The sequence below is a fragment of the Drosophila simulans genome, chromosome 2L, assembly GCF_016746395.2.
Source record: "Drosophila simulans strain w501 chromosome 2L, Prin_Dsim_3.1, whole genome shotgun sequence".
Lineage (NCBI taxonomy): Eukaryota > Metazoa > Arthropoda > Insecta > Diptera > Drosophilidae > Drosophila > Drosophila simulans.
Window position 1 is genome coordinate 9,206,223 of NC_052520.2, and position 16,636 is coordinate 9,222,858.

The following is a 16,636-nucleotide window of genomic DNA, read 5'->3' on the forward strand; positions in this document are numbered from 1 at the left end:
TAATTCACTACCAAACGACATCATGCGATTCCCCTATTTTCCTCCTCACACTCAGATCAGAACTTAGATGAGCTTTTTATGGGCAATTCCCCAAAGCCTTTTGCATATTTCCCGCCTCGGCTGGCAAATCTCTTGGTCATGGTCGTTTCACTGCGCTGTCCCTTCCTGTTTGCCAGCATCCTTCCTTCACGCCAGCCCTCAATCCTTTAGGTCTTCCATTTTTTTAATTTGTTAAATTGTGTCTGGCTGGGCAAAATGAGCATAGTGAAAGGAAGGGGAAAAGTTGCCGGCAGACAATGGAGGAGCGAACAAGAGGGTGGTGATTTTAATTTTAAGTGCAGGCATGACTTTTGCCAGTCACTGTGACTGCAAATGTGACTGCGACTGTGGTGGTAGCCTCAACGTGCCACTTTTCCACGCCTTTCTTACCCGTTCGTCCTCGTTTTCATTTGCGAAATTAAATTTTGCATACGTAATGGTGGACAGTCACGTCGAGAGCCTTTTGTCGGTGACTGTACTGGACCAGGACCTTTCCCTCACACATACATACGCTGTTCATACTCACACTCAAAGCCATGCATTCATGCATGGAAGAGTGTCAGTCGGTTATTAGGAGCAGCTGAAACGGCAAGACGTTCCGCCTCCGTCTGAGTTTCATGTGCCATGTTCCAGTAATTAAAACAACTTTTACCCGGCGATGGCGTCTCCTTTGGATACTTTTTGCACATGAAATGTGCGCCATAAAATCTCTGGCTGTCTTCCTGCATCATTGTCCATAACAATGAGACAGCGTTGCTCTCCAAACACGAATGTTCCCTGGTCGGTAGGTGGTATTACGATCACACTGAGAAAAAATGCTAGAAAGTCAGCAGACTATTCTTTACTAGCGTTATGCACTTATCTGCATCATATGTATATGTATACCTTATGCCACCAAATTCTCTTAGCATTGACTAATTCAAATTGTGTCTAGAAATTCATTGTATCCATTATACATATTTTTCGTTTTATTTTGGCTCAGTGTACTTACACACAGATACACAACAGATTCGAGCACATGTGTGTGCTCCATGATGGCCATTTGGGCTTCATGGCCCATGGATAAAATCGCTTTGTTTCCGCCGCACCCAGGTGCTTCAGCGCCAATGTGGGCTTAAAATTAAATTATTGGTTTATTTATGCAGCGAAATGGTCATCAAATCGAGATTGTGATTGCAGATAAAGCGAGGGAATTGCTTTCTATGGAGGGAGGGGGCGTTAAAGTGCCGACTCACGCATGAGTTGGAAAACCCAAAAACCATTCAAAAAATCTTAAACAAACATTGGTTTGTCTATTTCGTTGTTTCACACAAAAATATTGAGAAATAGGAAATCGAATGTGTATATATTTATTATTACTTATAAATATTTACACTGTTTGATTGATCAGTGGAAATATATTCATTGTTATTTAAACAGCTGATAAAATTACCTACATATATGAATGGTAAATTTACCAGCTTCGAAATGGTGTATTTTTATTCTTGTTTATAGATATAAAATTAAAGCATGATAATATTTTACTTAAATGTGAGGCTCTTGAAATGCTTGAATTTGATTTACCAGAAGTTGTTAACCAAAGGCCAAAAACTAATTCCCACTTCTTTGCACTTCCGCTAGAATTTGACAATTGAAAACCCAATTTACCAAAGGTCTTTTGTCTAGGTTTTTTTTGGTGTCCTTCAGATGCCAGCACTTTAAGCACTTCGTGCCATGTGCCACCCGAACTTTTCATCCTGACCACGCGGCACTCATTAAGCTACCTCGACAGGACTTAACCTGCTGTCGTTTACCAACACTGCCTGCTGGTAAAACCGCAGGTTTCATCGACAATGAAAAAAACGTTAGCCACAGAAGACGATGGGGGAAAAGCAGAAAAGTTTCGCAACAAATGTCCAAAAGCCACTTAACGGCAAATTAGAGCGCAACAACAACAAGAATTGCAACTGGGTGAGAGCGAGTTGAGAGCAGCGACAACTAACTAACAAAAAAGTACAGTTAACGCTAAAAGGATACGGCAAACTTTTCAAGCGTACAGAGCAACAACTTTGTATCCTCGTTTGCAATTGACCATCGGGTGAAAACCGCAGGATGCCAGAAATGATGGACACCACCTCCCCACCACTAAAGTACCACCCCCTGGCTGGGAGGTACAGTTGTGTGCGCGGTTAATTGATGATGTCCCATCAAACTGTAACAACTTTCGGCTTGGGCCAAACAAATTGTATCCTAGTTTTCGGCGGATATTGGTGATACGGACACACAACTCACACACACTTTTGCTAACCAAAACGAGGGACAGAATTAATTGTTGCTGTGGAGAATTTGCATTTAAAAGAGCAGCAAGCTGGGCTGCTAAAAATTGCATAACAAAGTGCGGAGAACCATCATCATTTAGCTTGCAAATTGCTTTTCGGCTCTGGACATACTGGCCACCCACCCATGCTTTCACCACCCACTCATCCCTCCACATCCTTCGACTTCCTCGCAGGCAATTTGTCAGGGAAGGAATGCAAAGCTCATCCTTTCATTTTTGGAGGGTTTGATGGTTTAGGAGGTCGGAAAAAAGGCAATGCGGAAAGTTTAATTAAGTTTTGCGTGCCGATTAAATGTGTATAAATATTAATAAACAAAGTGCGTGACGAACGAACCAGAATTTGTGGAGCGAAGTGTCTTAAAAGAGATTGTGTGGTTAAGGATATTCTGCGGCAGTGGCGTGTGCTAAGCCTCGAATAACAAACTTGGTTTTCTGTGGGCTTCAGGCCTCATTAAACTCAACTTAAACTATCAATCATGGCTTTTTCGCTGACTTGGCCATCTTTTTTCCGCATCAATTAATCAGTCAGCGACAGTCTTTGGCCTGAAAGTACATAAAGCCAAAAAATCTTCTTTATATTGTTTCATAGTCTACTAAAGCTTAAGCCATTTGTCATTATTTGATGATTGCCAAAACTTTTTGTTAAGGCTTAATCTTTGTAAGTTATATTCGAAAAACTGGTTGTGACTTGCCATTTGAGAAATTCCGACTTATTTCGTTTAAGAACAGCCTACTTTCAAACGAAGACTGTTGGTAATTAAATTATTCAAATTTTCTAAAATCATAAGATGGTGGCGTGTCTCCGATTTGCATGTGTTTAAGTTTTTAGTTCGAGCGACCGAAATGAGATTCATTTTCAACTGTTCCCAAAAGTGTATGACATGTGTGGCAAAGACACAGAATGAGTTAAAAGTGGAGGCCAAATCTGGTTGCAGCAGCAAAACTGGCTCTGCTGCAAATCAAATATGCAAATACACATAACAACCGAAACGGGGACAACAAAAACACTTGGGTAACCATTTTTGCATCACGTACATTGTATATGTGGAGTGGCATGGGTATTTGGGTGCTGGGTGGAGGCGGAAAGCTTCCTTCCACACCGCTCGACAAGTTTTTGATAGCAGGAAATTTGCAATTTCTGGCATTAAATTTCCGCCTCAACATTCACTTCATCAGCAGACGAGCATTATGCATTTGCATTAACCGCCTTCCCCGGGCCGTGTGTACATATCTAGAAGCTATCCGATCTGTAATTATCGAAGTGAGCCCAGGTATTATGTACTTAAGTTCTCTTAAAATCGAATCCCCCCTACCCCAAAAGTTCACCCAACAATTGTGCGTGCCAGGAATGGTAAATAAGCAAACAGCTCTCAGATATATGTACGCACATGTGCTTAGCGTTTCTGTTTCAGTGCCTTCGATTTGTGCACAGTTCTAGTTAAGTCGGTTTGTGGTCGTGCGATTGGGCGGTGGAAAATGCAAAATATTGCTTTATTCCACACTCAACTTAAGTCTGTCTCCTCCAGTCGGCACATAAAATACGTGCGAGTTGAGCTTAGCCTGTTTCCATTTACCATTGATTTCTGTTCTCCCTCTGCCCGGAATCGGATTTCACCTGGAGAATTGCTTGGAGAAGTGGGTGCAATTTAAGTGAAATTGCATGTCAAGTTTCAGTCTGAAGGATTTTGTGAAAATTGGGATGGCTATAAACTCTAATGAATGTCTTAATTAAATTATTATTTATGTATTATTCCATAGAAGATGTGTGTTCAGTTAAATCTGTAAATGTCTTAACCAACATTTTATTAAATTCATGAACGACCCAATTATAAAATATCTTAAATAAGATCAAATGAATTCCCAGTAAAGTATAGGCTTATTTACTTCTTCACTGGTAATTTAAATTGATTAATTCCAAAACATCTTTAAGTTGAGAATGAGAGACGGAATTGTTATAGATTCGTATCGACCTGTCCCGCCGACTGAAATTTCGTGTTCGCATTCACACTACTGAGTAGCGGGTATCTGATAATCGGGAAACTCAACTATAGCATTCTCCCTTGTTTTATGTCACTTTAAAGTTACATTTTCTCGGCTCACCACCACACTGAATGTTCATTCTATCGATGTTGTTGACTTTTTATCCTTTTATTTATGTATATTTGCGAAGGTGGCCTTGCCAGTTGAGCCAGTTATTTGTCAGTGCCTATTCAGAGTTGCTTTTCGCATAAATATCCTTGCGGACCGCACTTGTCACACGTCATTTGATTTGCTACTTTTGAAATGAACAAAAACGGGCTACAATTCCATGGCCTAACCTGGGGCAAACTTTGACAAACACTTGACGACGACGTTGAGAACTCTGAATCGAAAACCGAGAAGAGCTCGGCTCAAGTGTTTTTTGCACAATTTCTTTTCAATTCAACGAAAGTGGACCGGCCGAGCCCTTTCCTGCCAGCCATTTCTATGCCCAGTCCAACCACCTTCCCCATGCTAAACATCCTTTTTCTCTTGCTGCTTTTTGTTTTTAAGGCTTTCATCCTCGTCATCGTGCTCGGCGTAGTTTTCTATGCATAGAACTTGCGGCTTTTGCCCGTTGAGGCTATGGACCCCGACCTCCGGAATCCTACAGATCCTAGAATCCGGCGGCAGAATGTGGGGCTCGGGCTGGGGTGTGGAAAAGATTTTGTCTTTTAGCCTGATTTGTTATTCATGAAAAGGCAGTAGTGGCTGAGGCTGAGCCTGGGGCCAAAAGAATGCCAGCGAGCCAAGGAAATGGTTAAGAAAATGCCGAGCACACTTTTGTGGTGGGCCAAAAATGAAGACGAGAGGGGCTTGGATGTCGGCTAGTGCATAATAAAGCTGTTTCTTAGTGGAGCGAATGCAAAGGAAGGGGGGAAAAATGATACCCTTCATTGAGTGGATCAGGTAGGGAGCCATCCTTCTGGCCCAACGATTAGCGTTTTGTGCATTTCGGTCTATATGACATGGACAGATTGGATAAGGCGAAACCCACGAAATTCCCCGCTCACTTTCTTGCCAATTGTGAGTGCAAACAATGACCCAGTCAGACGAACGTCTGCTAACAGTTGTTCATTCTTGACTTGGCGTTTAGCAATTCACTGCACAATTCGGTGTTTTGTGATTCTGATTGAGTTATTCTACCTTTGGAAAGCAGTCGTGACTTGCAGTTTGCTTAAAGCCAACCATTCTACTCAGTAATCTATTAAGGTCCATGCTGTTCACTTTAAATATTTAAAACTGAGCTATAAAAAATGCACTATAAGCATATTAGAGCGCTGTCCATCATATATTTACAAAAGTTTTATTATAGCTCCGCACAAACGCCATGATTTGTGCACACCTGGCAGTATCCACCCGTTTCACTCCATCTTAGGTATGCAAATCTCGCCCACAGCTTACCTAATAAAATGCATCCACATCCATTTAGCGTGTGTAACAACGGCGAATTTGCATATCCCACATGCAATTTATTTATGCTAAATAGATAAACAAACAACGACAGCGGAATTTTATGCATATTTCTGTGTTGCAAGCACCTGAGAAATATGCAATGGGCAGCTAAATAATGCGCATTAAAATGCAATTAGCTGAGAGAGTACAAGAGCATGGTGGCTTACAAATACCAAAACAGGCACTCACATACACATGACCGCACACACACACACATATATATGCTTGTGTATGTAAATTATGGAAGGAAGACCCTCAAAGTTTTGTCTGCTGAGTTTTAAGTACCATTTGCGTTTCTTCGGCGCTGGAATTCTGTTTTTCTTGCTGTGGCGCTTAAAAGTGTGCTAAATTTAGCAGAAGGCCGTGGCACACAGTCGCACACACACACACACACACCTTGATCCGGATGAGAACGGGCACATGTGTGTGTGTGAGGGTGAAATGAGCTAGAAATTAGTTTATGGCGAAGGTCGTGCCAAGAAACACTTTCTAAATATGAGTGTATGAAAACTAGCCGAGGACATGAATATTCTATTTCCATAATGATACTCCGAAATGTCCTGCTTCGAGTTTATATACATTTAGTGGTGGTAAAAATTCTAATACATTTTTAAAAAATTATAAACCATTTTGTTTTGATAAAACATTTATAAGAACATAAAAATGTCAACCCTGTAAATAATTTTTGTTCCCCATTCGTAAATATAATGGATACCTGATGGAAGGGCAAAGCAGTAGGAATGTTTTCGGATATCCCCCACCGTCCGTGGTGTGTAAACAATTATAATAGGCTTCAAATGAAATTTTAAGCTTTTCATTTCTGTCACATGCGTGGCAAAGATAAACAATGTGTGCCAACCCAATTGAATCGAGGGGCTGGGACTGAGATAAAGGCGAGCAGACAGAGGAAAACACAAGCAGATGCAAATTGACATGTGGCTGACGCATTTGTTTACCCAAGCTGAATATGAAATGTATGTGGGAGCTGTGACAGCGTTTGGGGCTTTTTATGGGTTTTGGGTTGAGGTGAGCTCTGGGCTTTTGGAAAAGCAGGCAATTCTAATTTCTAAGCTGCTGGATCTAAGCTTAATGCTTTCGAATTCGACCGGCCTCTGCTGCTGCGGCTGCCATCGATAAATAATGCTTTTTGTAGCATGCTTTCGGGCGCTTAAGATTGCGTGTGATTACGTATACGCACAGTGGCATTTGCGTGTGCTTGTGGTTGTCATAAATCAACATTTACATCGTATTTATGTTTTTTTGTGCAGCTGACAGACCGGAACAGGTAGAAAACTTTCAAAGGTAAATGATTGCTTGGATGGTTTCGGGCGAAAAAGGGGAGGAATACCAAATGTTGATTTCGCATTTAATTATAGATTGTGCGTGTGTCTCTCATTCCGCTGGGCTTAGATTGATGTGGGTTAGCTAGACCATAAAATCGAATCGAAGTTTTTGCTGGGAGATATGTAACACAAATTACTTCATTAATCGAAATCATCAGCATGAATTTAACGTACATTTAATTTCGGTTCAATGTCAATCAGATAATGGTGCCTGGTTTTCTGTCAATTAGGGATTGATTCCAATTCCCTTAGAGATTACACAAAATTAAATACACTTTATATTTTGAATTCCATTTTTATAGTATCAAATTATATATCTTCACCCCATTGTATGCATTCAATGGTATTGTGCAAATTAATAATTAATTTCTCCTAATGCATACATCCGGCGATTTCCATTATTGTTTAATTTTCATCATCTTTTGACGTTTATGGATAGATCTTCTGTTCGTTTCATTGTTATTCGCCGCAGAACATCAATCGCCTAACCCTAAAAGCAAAATGTTGTCAGGAACTCAGTGATGATGTCGGAAAGTGCGTCCAAATGACTTTTCATTCCAGGCTCTTACAATTATTCACTTCAGAGCTCCATTCCGCCCAGGAAATACATGAACATGTAAAAGCAGAATGGGGAATGTGAGGCATTTCAATTAGCACATAAAAGCCCAGCATGGTCGACATGGCCATGTGGGGCTTGAGGTTAGTAAAAGGGGCTGCAGACCTGATAGGGAACGACTATGGTCTTGCGGTCAACATATTAAATTAACGGCTGCTGAATTAGTTTTCAATGTGTTCGCCGCTGAATGGCAGCTTGAGAGGCAATCAACTTGTGTTTGCAAAGGCACGATGTTCGGCAAAGGCACTCAAATTAAATGCAGATGACGAATAAAAGTTTTTATGTCCCTGTGGCATTTCGTCTACTTTTACTTACATTCCCATTACCTACTTGTGTTATGAGAAAAGTTCTCCAAAACAAGGGAAACGGTCTGAGCAGCCCGAAGGCAAAAGGAAAACTCAAGAGCGAAATTCTAGACTATTTCTTGGCTTCTAACAAAGTTAGAGAAGCCTCTATGATGGCAATATATTTTAATTGCTCTTACTTCATTTTTGCGTCTTTTTGATCTGAATTTGTACAGCAGATATTCCAGGGGTCCCATGTCATTGTTCCTTGCCCTTTTCAATCCGCTTTGATACTCTCATTAAAAATGCATGTTCAGCAACACGCTTACTAAAAGGGTTTAATGATAAGAGCCAGGCTGGAGTCTATATAACTTTGGGTCGGCAGAAGGTCCAAGTTCCCTAGGTATTTTCCAAATTTACTCTGCGGCTGCCAAATATCCAACGTCATCATAACAACTTTGTTTACTGCGCTTCGACCTGGCCTTGACTGCCAAGCCGAATCTCGAACCCCAGAAAACCCTTGGCCTTTGTTTACCCTTAAAAAAGAGCAGAGAGAACAGCAGAAAACCAAAAAGAATATTTCCTAAGCTCTGTGGATTTTCATCTTTACTTTTCTCCAAGTGTGTATGTGTGTGTGTTTTGAGTTTTCCCGCTTGCACGGGCTGAAACCGCAAAGTCATAAGCCCATTAGCCAGGACGAATAGGAAGGAAAATGGGGAGGGGGGCAAAGCGGTAGGCAGGGAGCATTGTTTTAGGCAGTCCTTCATGGGACATATATCCCCAACCGCTGGCATGACATTGCCTTTTGCTCTGTTGATGCGGAAAATGAGCAAGGAAATAGAGAAAATCCAGAGCACTGGCATGAGGATAACGACACCGGTGTAACAAGGACATCGCTGCCGACGACATGGTCTTGTTAAGTTAAATTATGCATGCATGCCACGCCCACTATTACACGAGAGGCGGAGCCCACCTGCGCACCCTGGCATGCGATAATTGAGATCCATGCAGTAGGCCTCACTGAAACGGGGTAGTTCGGAACAATCAGCACCACTGATGGCAAACATCTAAACACCTCGCCACATGCAATGCAAATTAATGGATTTAATCGAACAAACACGACATCAAAGTAAACCCACAATGTTTAAAGGCATTTTGCGGTCAAATGAAAGCGCACACACAACACCAACAAACACACAAATAAATTTTACTATAATGCTGCCAAGTGGAAAGGGAAGTTTAGAGGCGAGGAACATCTGCAGGATTTGGTCAAGAAGCCAAAAGAAAACATTTGTCCGATAAATAAAGCCACAAATAGCTGCCGCTTCTGAAATATGCAATTTGTTTGCCGGAAAGTGCAGAAAGCAACCATGGCAAATGGGCAATCAAAGTATTTATTTACTGGGACTGGGGATGGGAAAAGTGCCCGAGGCATTTTCCTTTTTCTGATAAAATAAGATTTCACCAGCACAAAAGAAATCATTTCTATGAAGTGTGGTATTAAATCGAAATTTTAATCGAAGCCAAAGTAAACTGTTTGAGAAAAATACTTTGCTTCTTTGAAATTAAGTGTTAAAATACTTGTTGCTGTTCATTCATTTGGTACGGTAACTAAATTGGATTAACTTAATATGCATTTTACAAATTTATGATAAATTTTACAGTAAAGTTTTCGTAGGTACAGGTGCATCACTTCTGCTCTTTTAATTTGAGAACTTCCGAAAAACTCTTATTAACAAGAAAACAATGAAGTAGATTTTCCAGTTGAGAGACTTACGAAAAAAGGTAAAAGTAAGAGACAGGAAGATACGAAACAAACAAATTGAAATGCAAAACTCATTCCCAGTCGACTGTCTCTCAAACTGTCTGTTTCTTGGCTGCCAAAGCGAGTGCCTTCAAGCTCCTTTCTGCTCCTCGCAAACACTCCCTTTAAATAAATAAATTCTTGCAAATATTGCAAATAAAATAAAAGTGGAAGGGAAAATAACGAAATGTTTTGTCTTGAGAGAAGCAGCAGGGAAAACGAAATAAAAATAGATAAACAGACCAATGGGAAGGAGTCTGGCAGTCAGACAGAGCGCATAAAGTAAGGGACTAATGCAAACGGCAGGGCCACCATTTTTATGGCCCAAAGGATAAGCGTATTACACAAAAAAAAATAAAAACAACAATGTCAAAATTTATATGCGAATATTTCGGCGAGCGACGAAGGAACCGAAAGGAGCTTTTGAATTGTTAGTTTCCTCGGCGCGTGCAAACTGTTCAAACATTTTAATGTCCATCTGCGTGTGGATTAACATAAAATCTGCTGTCCTCTTCCATTCAGACCCGAGTCCCAACCTTTTCCACTTCAAAGTGGGGTATTTACAAGTTTATGTCCGCTTAGCTTTAAGTGCGGATGGATGTCCCCTTTTGTATTTATACCTTTAAAATGTCTTGATTTCTAACAAAGACCAGCCACACCAGGAGCTTACACATTTTATGAGCTTTAAAGCACGAGATTACCAAATTAAATTGCTGGAGCTCAGTAAAGTTTTACGGTAAAGGTGAGCGAAGTCGGACCAAATTTACAAACTGTTCTTTAAGGTATTGAGTAAACTGCGTAGTAAGTTTTCAGTAGTTATGACGAGCAGACTATGAGAGTGGGTTATGAATAAAAGTAATTGTAAATAATAATATTTAACCTACATATCTATTTACTTACTTAAGTCTAATTTATAAACAAACTTCGTTACAGAATGCGCTCGTTCATCGAGGAGAACGAGAAAAACGATCCGTTGATCAATGCGCCGGATAAGAAGAACAATCCGTGGGCCGAAAAGGGCAAATGCGTTATTATGTAATATTATCGTAAACCACAGAAATACCGCCATAATTATGATAACCAGCCAAACAATAATAATGCAACCCATTCCACGACTCATACCACAACAACAAGAACAACAACAGCAACTGGAACAGAAAACAATCCATATACCTCTCAACATCACCAGCAATTAGATACCCCTAGCCGATGTAGCAGCCAAGTTTTGGGGCAGGATTTGGGAGAATCCCCGGATCTGGTGCCGGTAGAGATGCAGCACTACAACAACAACTACTACTACTATTACAACTACAACTTGAGCTATGAGCCGCCGGTCGATCGGTCGCTGGGCGGCGGGGGCAAGCGGAGCGTTCAACGTCTGCAGAAACTGGTGCGAAGGACGCGGTACGAGCTGCAGCAATGGCCGCTCCTGATGCAGCTGCTCCTGTTCGTCCTTTGGCTAAATGCCAAGTTCTGGCAGCTGGTCAACGAACAGGTGACCTACCGCCGCAGGAGGTGGCACTGAGTGGCGAAGGACATCGGGTGTTGCTTGGTATGAGTTCGATCTAGGCTTAAGTTGTGAAAATTATGCCCACACTCTTACAATCTCATCTCAATAAAAATAATCAAAATTCGCTGCGTAGTGGAAGCAGCGAACTTCAGCCAATGCTTCTGTGTGAACTTAGCCTCCCGAAACGAATGCAGAGAAAACAGAGAAAAACATCCTGAACACCCAGAAAACAACGAGTACGGGCACAAGGTACTCGCTACTCGTTACTCCATCACGAACTCGATTCATCATCGTGCGCTCCTCATCGTTGTCGATCTTTCGTCGTTCCTCTCTCGTCGTTTTAAGCTCGTCTATTTTACTTCTCTACAACTCTACTCGCTCGTTCATCCCTCTTCGTTCTTTCTAGCTATCGTTCCTAGTCGTTTTTGCATGCCATACATTTTAAGAAGTTTCTGTTTTATATCGCTATGTATTTCTTTGCACACATTATCATCGACATCGCATTCCATCATCCAATCCCACCCGAACCGAAACCAAACCAAAAACAAAACACAGTAGTCGACAACGCTAATTCAATCATATCAGTCATAAACAAGAATATGGGCACGCGCCTTGATAAATGTAACCCACCCATCATCAGTAGAGTCAACAAGAAGCCTTAGAAACGCCCTCGAATCCCATGCGAAACCAAAAGATCTACCAACTTTTATAAAGGGTTTCTCCTGCAAAGCTTGTCTAAAAAACTACCCCCAAAACGGTTAATTGATCGAAATAGATAATACTTTGTTTAGAGAAAACTTTTTCACCATTCAAAAGAATGCGATTAAGATCAAGGGCTAACTCTTTAAGTAGATTCGTATTTTGAGTAGCGCTTTTTTATTTGGTAGCCAGGCAAACGCTAACCAAACAGAAATTCAATTGTTTTACTTAATTAAACATATAGTATATACGAATATATGGATATTATAATTTTATATACAACATACTTATAGTTATATGCTAGGCAAACGAGCTATTTAAAGGCAGACGCTGTAGTTACTCGAGGATGATAATATTATATTTAGTTTTAACAAATATGTTTACGATCAACTAGCGGGACATTATTATATACGCAGACAACATACACAAACACTTAAAACCATATAAGAACAACTAACTATGGAAGAAGACCCAAAACATTTTTATGGATCATAGATGAACCAGCTTAGTGAAAACTTTAGAGAGATCCACAAAAGTCAGCTGAAACTTTATATGTTATATGCGAAACGCGGAATGGACTTGACAAAACAAAACGAACAAGAGTAAACTATATTATATTATTAACTATTATATACAATATAAAAAGGGCGAGCCCATGTGGCGGTTGCCAAAAAACAAGGCGCTGTTCAGCTGTTTGAAGAAAATTCATAAAAATATCTAGCAAAGACGATTTATGAGTTTAAGTTAATAAAATACTAAGTTCAGCTTATCGCGATGATTTCCATTAATAAGTTAAACATATGTTTTTACCATTAAGATGAACAAGAAGATGAAGAGAAAAAGACAACAATCAAAACACTTAAACACAAAACATTCAACACGATACATACTTGAAATTAGTGAAACGACAAACTGAGGTTACAAAAAAAAAAAAAAATAATAAATGAAACAGAATCTTAATGAAAACACTTCAATTATATAGCGACTAAAATGAACACATTAAATGATAATGTTAAGTTGAGAAACAATGTAGCAAATTGAGCAGTGAGCGTAAAATTAATTATAAGTAAGTCGCGCAAAAGTCTACAAAAACTCCAATTACAACAAGCAGAAGAGGAAACATACAAATAAGCAGCAAACGATGCTGACGAAAGCCATCGTAAGGCGAGAAAACAAATGGATGAAAAGAGACGAGAAGTTCCGCAGTGAATAAAATGCATCAGAATACAATAGCTTACGAAACAGAGGTAAATCGTAAGGAAATCAAGTCATGGAGCCCAAGTTCCAACAACGAACCTTTTGGCCGGCAAAACGATGTGGAAATGGAACACGATTAGGATTACAAACAGCACAAAGTAGCAATCCGCTACGTCAAGATCGAACATCAGACCATCCGAGGGCGAAAACACAGAAGCTGCATCCCAAAATTGAGCAGAACAAACACACAAAACTAAAATAAGGTATTGGTGGTTACAAAAAAAAACGTATATAAAGCGATATATTATGTACTCATTCGACGAATTGGCATATAGGGAAGTAAATGAAATGGTTTAGTGAAGTATAATCAAAAGGCTTGAAGACTGGCAATGACCTAACACAATTGCCATGCTTCACAGATCGGTCGAATGTCATTGGATGTGAAACAATCAGTGTGGCCAGACCTCACTTGCATGCTTCATATCCTTCAGGTGTCTACGTCTGCTTGGAAGTAAAAATCAAAGCATGAAGTTCAAGTTGAATAAATAAATAAATATATATAAATATATGTATAGTCTTGTACGCAAGAGCAGTTCAGTTTTGTGCCCCAAGCTCAGTTCAGACTGATGACTTTTAGCCAGTTTCACTTAGGTTCCATGCGGAATTGTACATGCGTTCAAGAGAGCACTAAGCACGCTGAGTAGCCGAGCATGGAGTCTCGGTAAAATGGGTGTGAGGGTGTCGCCAAAATTGAACAAGTGTCGCCGACCAGTTAAGGATAAGTTCTTGAGAAGTTTCCTTCGATTAGATAACATACGATTTTCCAACAGTTTCGACTGGGCATGGGGCACCGAAAAAGCTCGTTCGAAAGGTGTTCTCGCACTTTGACAGTATTTAATCGAAAATCGTTAAATAATCGCATTAGAATTAGGCAGAAAAATGCAAGCCATAGAAAAATTAATGTTGAGGGTCATTTGTGAAAGGATAGACGGAATGATGGAAATGTTAAGCAGAGGATAAATTTAATCATTTTCCAGCAAGTTTAGGCATTATCATATGCAATTATATAAATGTTAAAATAAAATTAACTATTGAAATCTAAATATATAAATATATATGCAAGAGAAATATTACACCAACAGTTATTGCAAGTTAAATGAATCGACGCGAACTCAATTACTGAATCTAGCAGATAAGTGAAGGCAGTTGACAATTGCACAGGGGCAGGAGTACAGTATGTGCCAAAAGCTGCGATTACCGCGTGCTGCCTTGAGCAGAGCACTAGCGATGTCAGGCCAAAGTCGAACTAGGTAAATACAAAGAAGACGATTGTCTAGGCGCTAAGTTGACGTTACAGTTCATTGAAAGTGTTTAAATTATATATGGACAAACAAGTATATTATCGATTAAAGATTAACTCAATATTTACGATACGCCTTATGGCAAATATTACTATGTGTATTTATTAAATGTGTGTACTATTTACCAGTAAAAAAAAATATTGTTACAATTTAGGGTATTAAGTGACGTTATTACTAAGATATATGGACATATAGATTACGATTCTAAAACTTATATGATATGATTGATTCTTAAACTTGTCGAATTGCGAACTCAGACAAACAAAATCACGGTGCCGAATTACAACCAAGGCGAAACCAGAAACCAAAGCAAACCAAACAAAACAATTATAATTTAGAAAAGAAAAAACAAAACAAAACCAAAGCTAAATCTAGTTAGTAAGAGAATTTTAACGCAGCCATGCAAAAACAAACCACACGAATAGGTGAGAGAAAGGAGTACACCGGAAGAAACCAAACACGAAACTCAAATAGTATGATATAACGAACATGTATTTAGCTGTTAAAAACATCTACTAAAAAACCACAGTAAGCAAGAGGCAAAGAGCTAAATTGAAAAACAAACCATAAGTATGATTATCATTAAAGGAACTTCTCTAAATAAAAGTAAACTTTGAAAATCCTTAGCGGAGAAAAACTACCCTCTCTATAAAAAAAAAACAAAAACTACAAAAATGTCGATTGTGTTTTATTTCCCCCAATTTCCCGTCAGCCGATGAAGCTTTCCCGACCGTGCTAAGATCCTCCCCCGACTTGTTGATGTTGATGATGATGATGATTGTGCTTTGATAATGATGCTGTTGATGCCTTGTGCTTTCCCTCTTCCTTTGCCATGCTTTGCCTAAGTTCCATACTTATCGTATTCAGTTGGTATTATTTCGTATATCTGCTTTTTGGCCTGTACATAATTGCGCTTGAGCTTCGTGTTGAGCAAACTTAAATGTATTTCTCCAGATTAACCTCGAGTTCTCAGCGAATGCCGAAAAAAACTTTGGGCTAAACCTTATTTCAGCATTCCTGCCCTGACAATTGCTCTTGGCGTAAGTATAAAAGGATATCACGGAATAAAGAGCAGCCGGCGACAGTTTCTTAAACTGCATCTGTTGTTGCCAACTTTTGCTTCTTACTAGTTTGCCAGCTTGCCAGCTTGCCAGCTTGCCGGATAAGCATAAAACTTTCAGCCGAGCCAAGTTCCTCTTTTGAGTTTCATCAAGTTGTTCAATTGTTGCAGAACATGTTTCAAGTAATTAGCAAACGGTGCGTATGCGTAATGGATTATCCATTTAGTTGAGTCCATTGGGCTTTACAAAAAACCCATTTCCCGTCTTTTATGGGGGAATTAAATTTAAACACCCAAATGACGTCGCTCAAATAACTCACGATGAAGAGGGATCAAATAACGCTTTGGCTGAGCAAATCAATCGGGAGCCAATGACCAGCAAAGCCTGGCATCTAAATTCGTTTAGAAAATGGATTGGTATTTGCTACTCGCCTTTGTCTGCCAGAAAACAATGAGTCATGCGCCTGATTATCGCTTGGCAATGGCTGGGAATTGTTTCAAACTCAATGGGTTTGGGAAATGTGTATTATTTCAGATGCTGCAAAAATAAATAAAGATTAAATTAAACACTAAACACTTTTGAGTTTACTTTTAGTGAATCGTTGTCACTTCAGTTCTGTTACAGACTTAATTTCAGTTAGCATTTCCCTTTAAAATGTTGCCTTAAGTGACTGCCTGATATTGCGCACAAGTGGCTGTCAAATATCTCCATATTTAGACACATTTCATATGCAAATTGAGCTGGCTACTGAGCGGACCGAAAAAACCGAAAAATGTCGAATTTATATGCCAATTGCTGGAGTGCGAAATTAATGCCACCCAGGGGCCAAAGGGAAAAAAAACAGAGGAAACCCGGAAGTGTTTAAATTACCATGAAGCGATAAAAACGGACAGGAGGCCAGAACGGAAAGGTATCCTTCTTTCTCCATCTG

The 16,636-nt window shown here is 39.8% G+C and overlaps 2 protein-coding genes across 3 annotated transcripts in view; both read left to right on the forward strand.

The window, feature by feature from the left end:
* The window catches only part of LOC123327026 (guanine nucleotide-binding protein subunit gamma-e), a 35,313-nt gene extending 23,770 nt beyond the window's left edge, over positions 1-11,543 (forward strand). For both annotated transcript variants that reach the window (XM_016182999.3, XM_039295251.2), the window contains exon 3: positions 10,811-11,543. In XM_016182999.3, the coding sequence (XP_016024293.1) occupies positions 10,811-10,916 (106 nt within the window). In that variant the 3' untranslated portion in view covers positions 10,917-11,543. The remainder of the gene's footprint in view (positions 1-10,810) is intronic.
* Positions 11,148-14,986, forward strand: LOC27207278. The gene has a single exon (XM_044923346.1). It carries the CDS (start codon positions 11,148-11,150, stop codon positions 11,400-11,402), a length of 255 nt encoding a protein of 84 aa, XP_044779281.1. The 3' UTR covers positions 11,403-14,986.
* Positions 14,987-16,636: the final 1,650 nt, after the last annotated feature.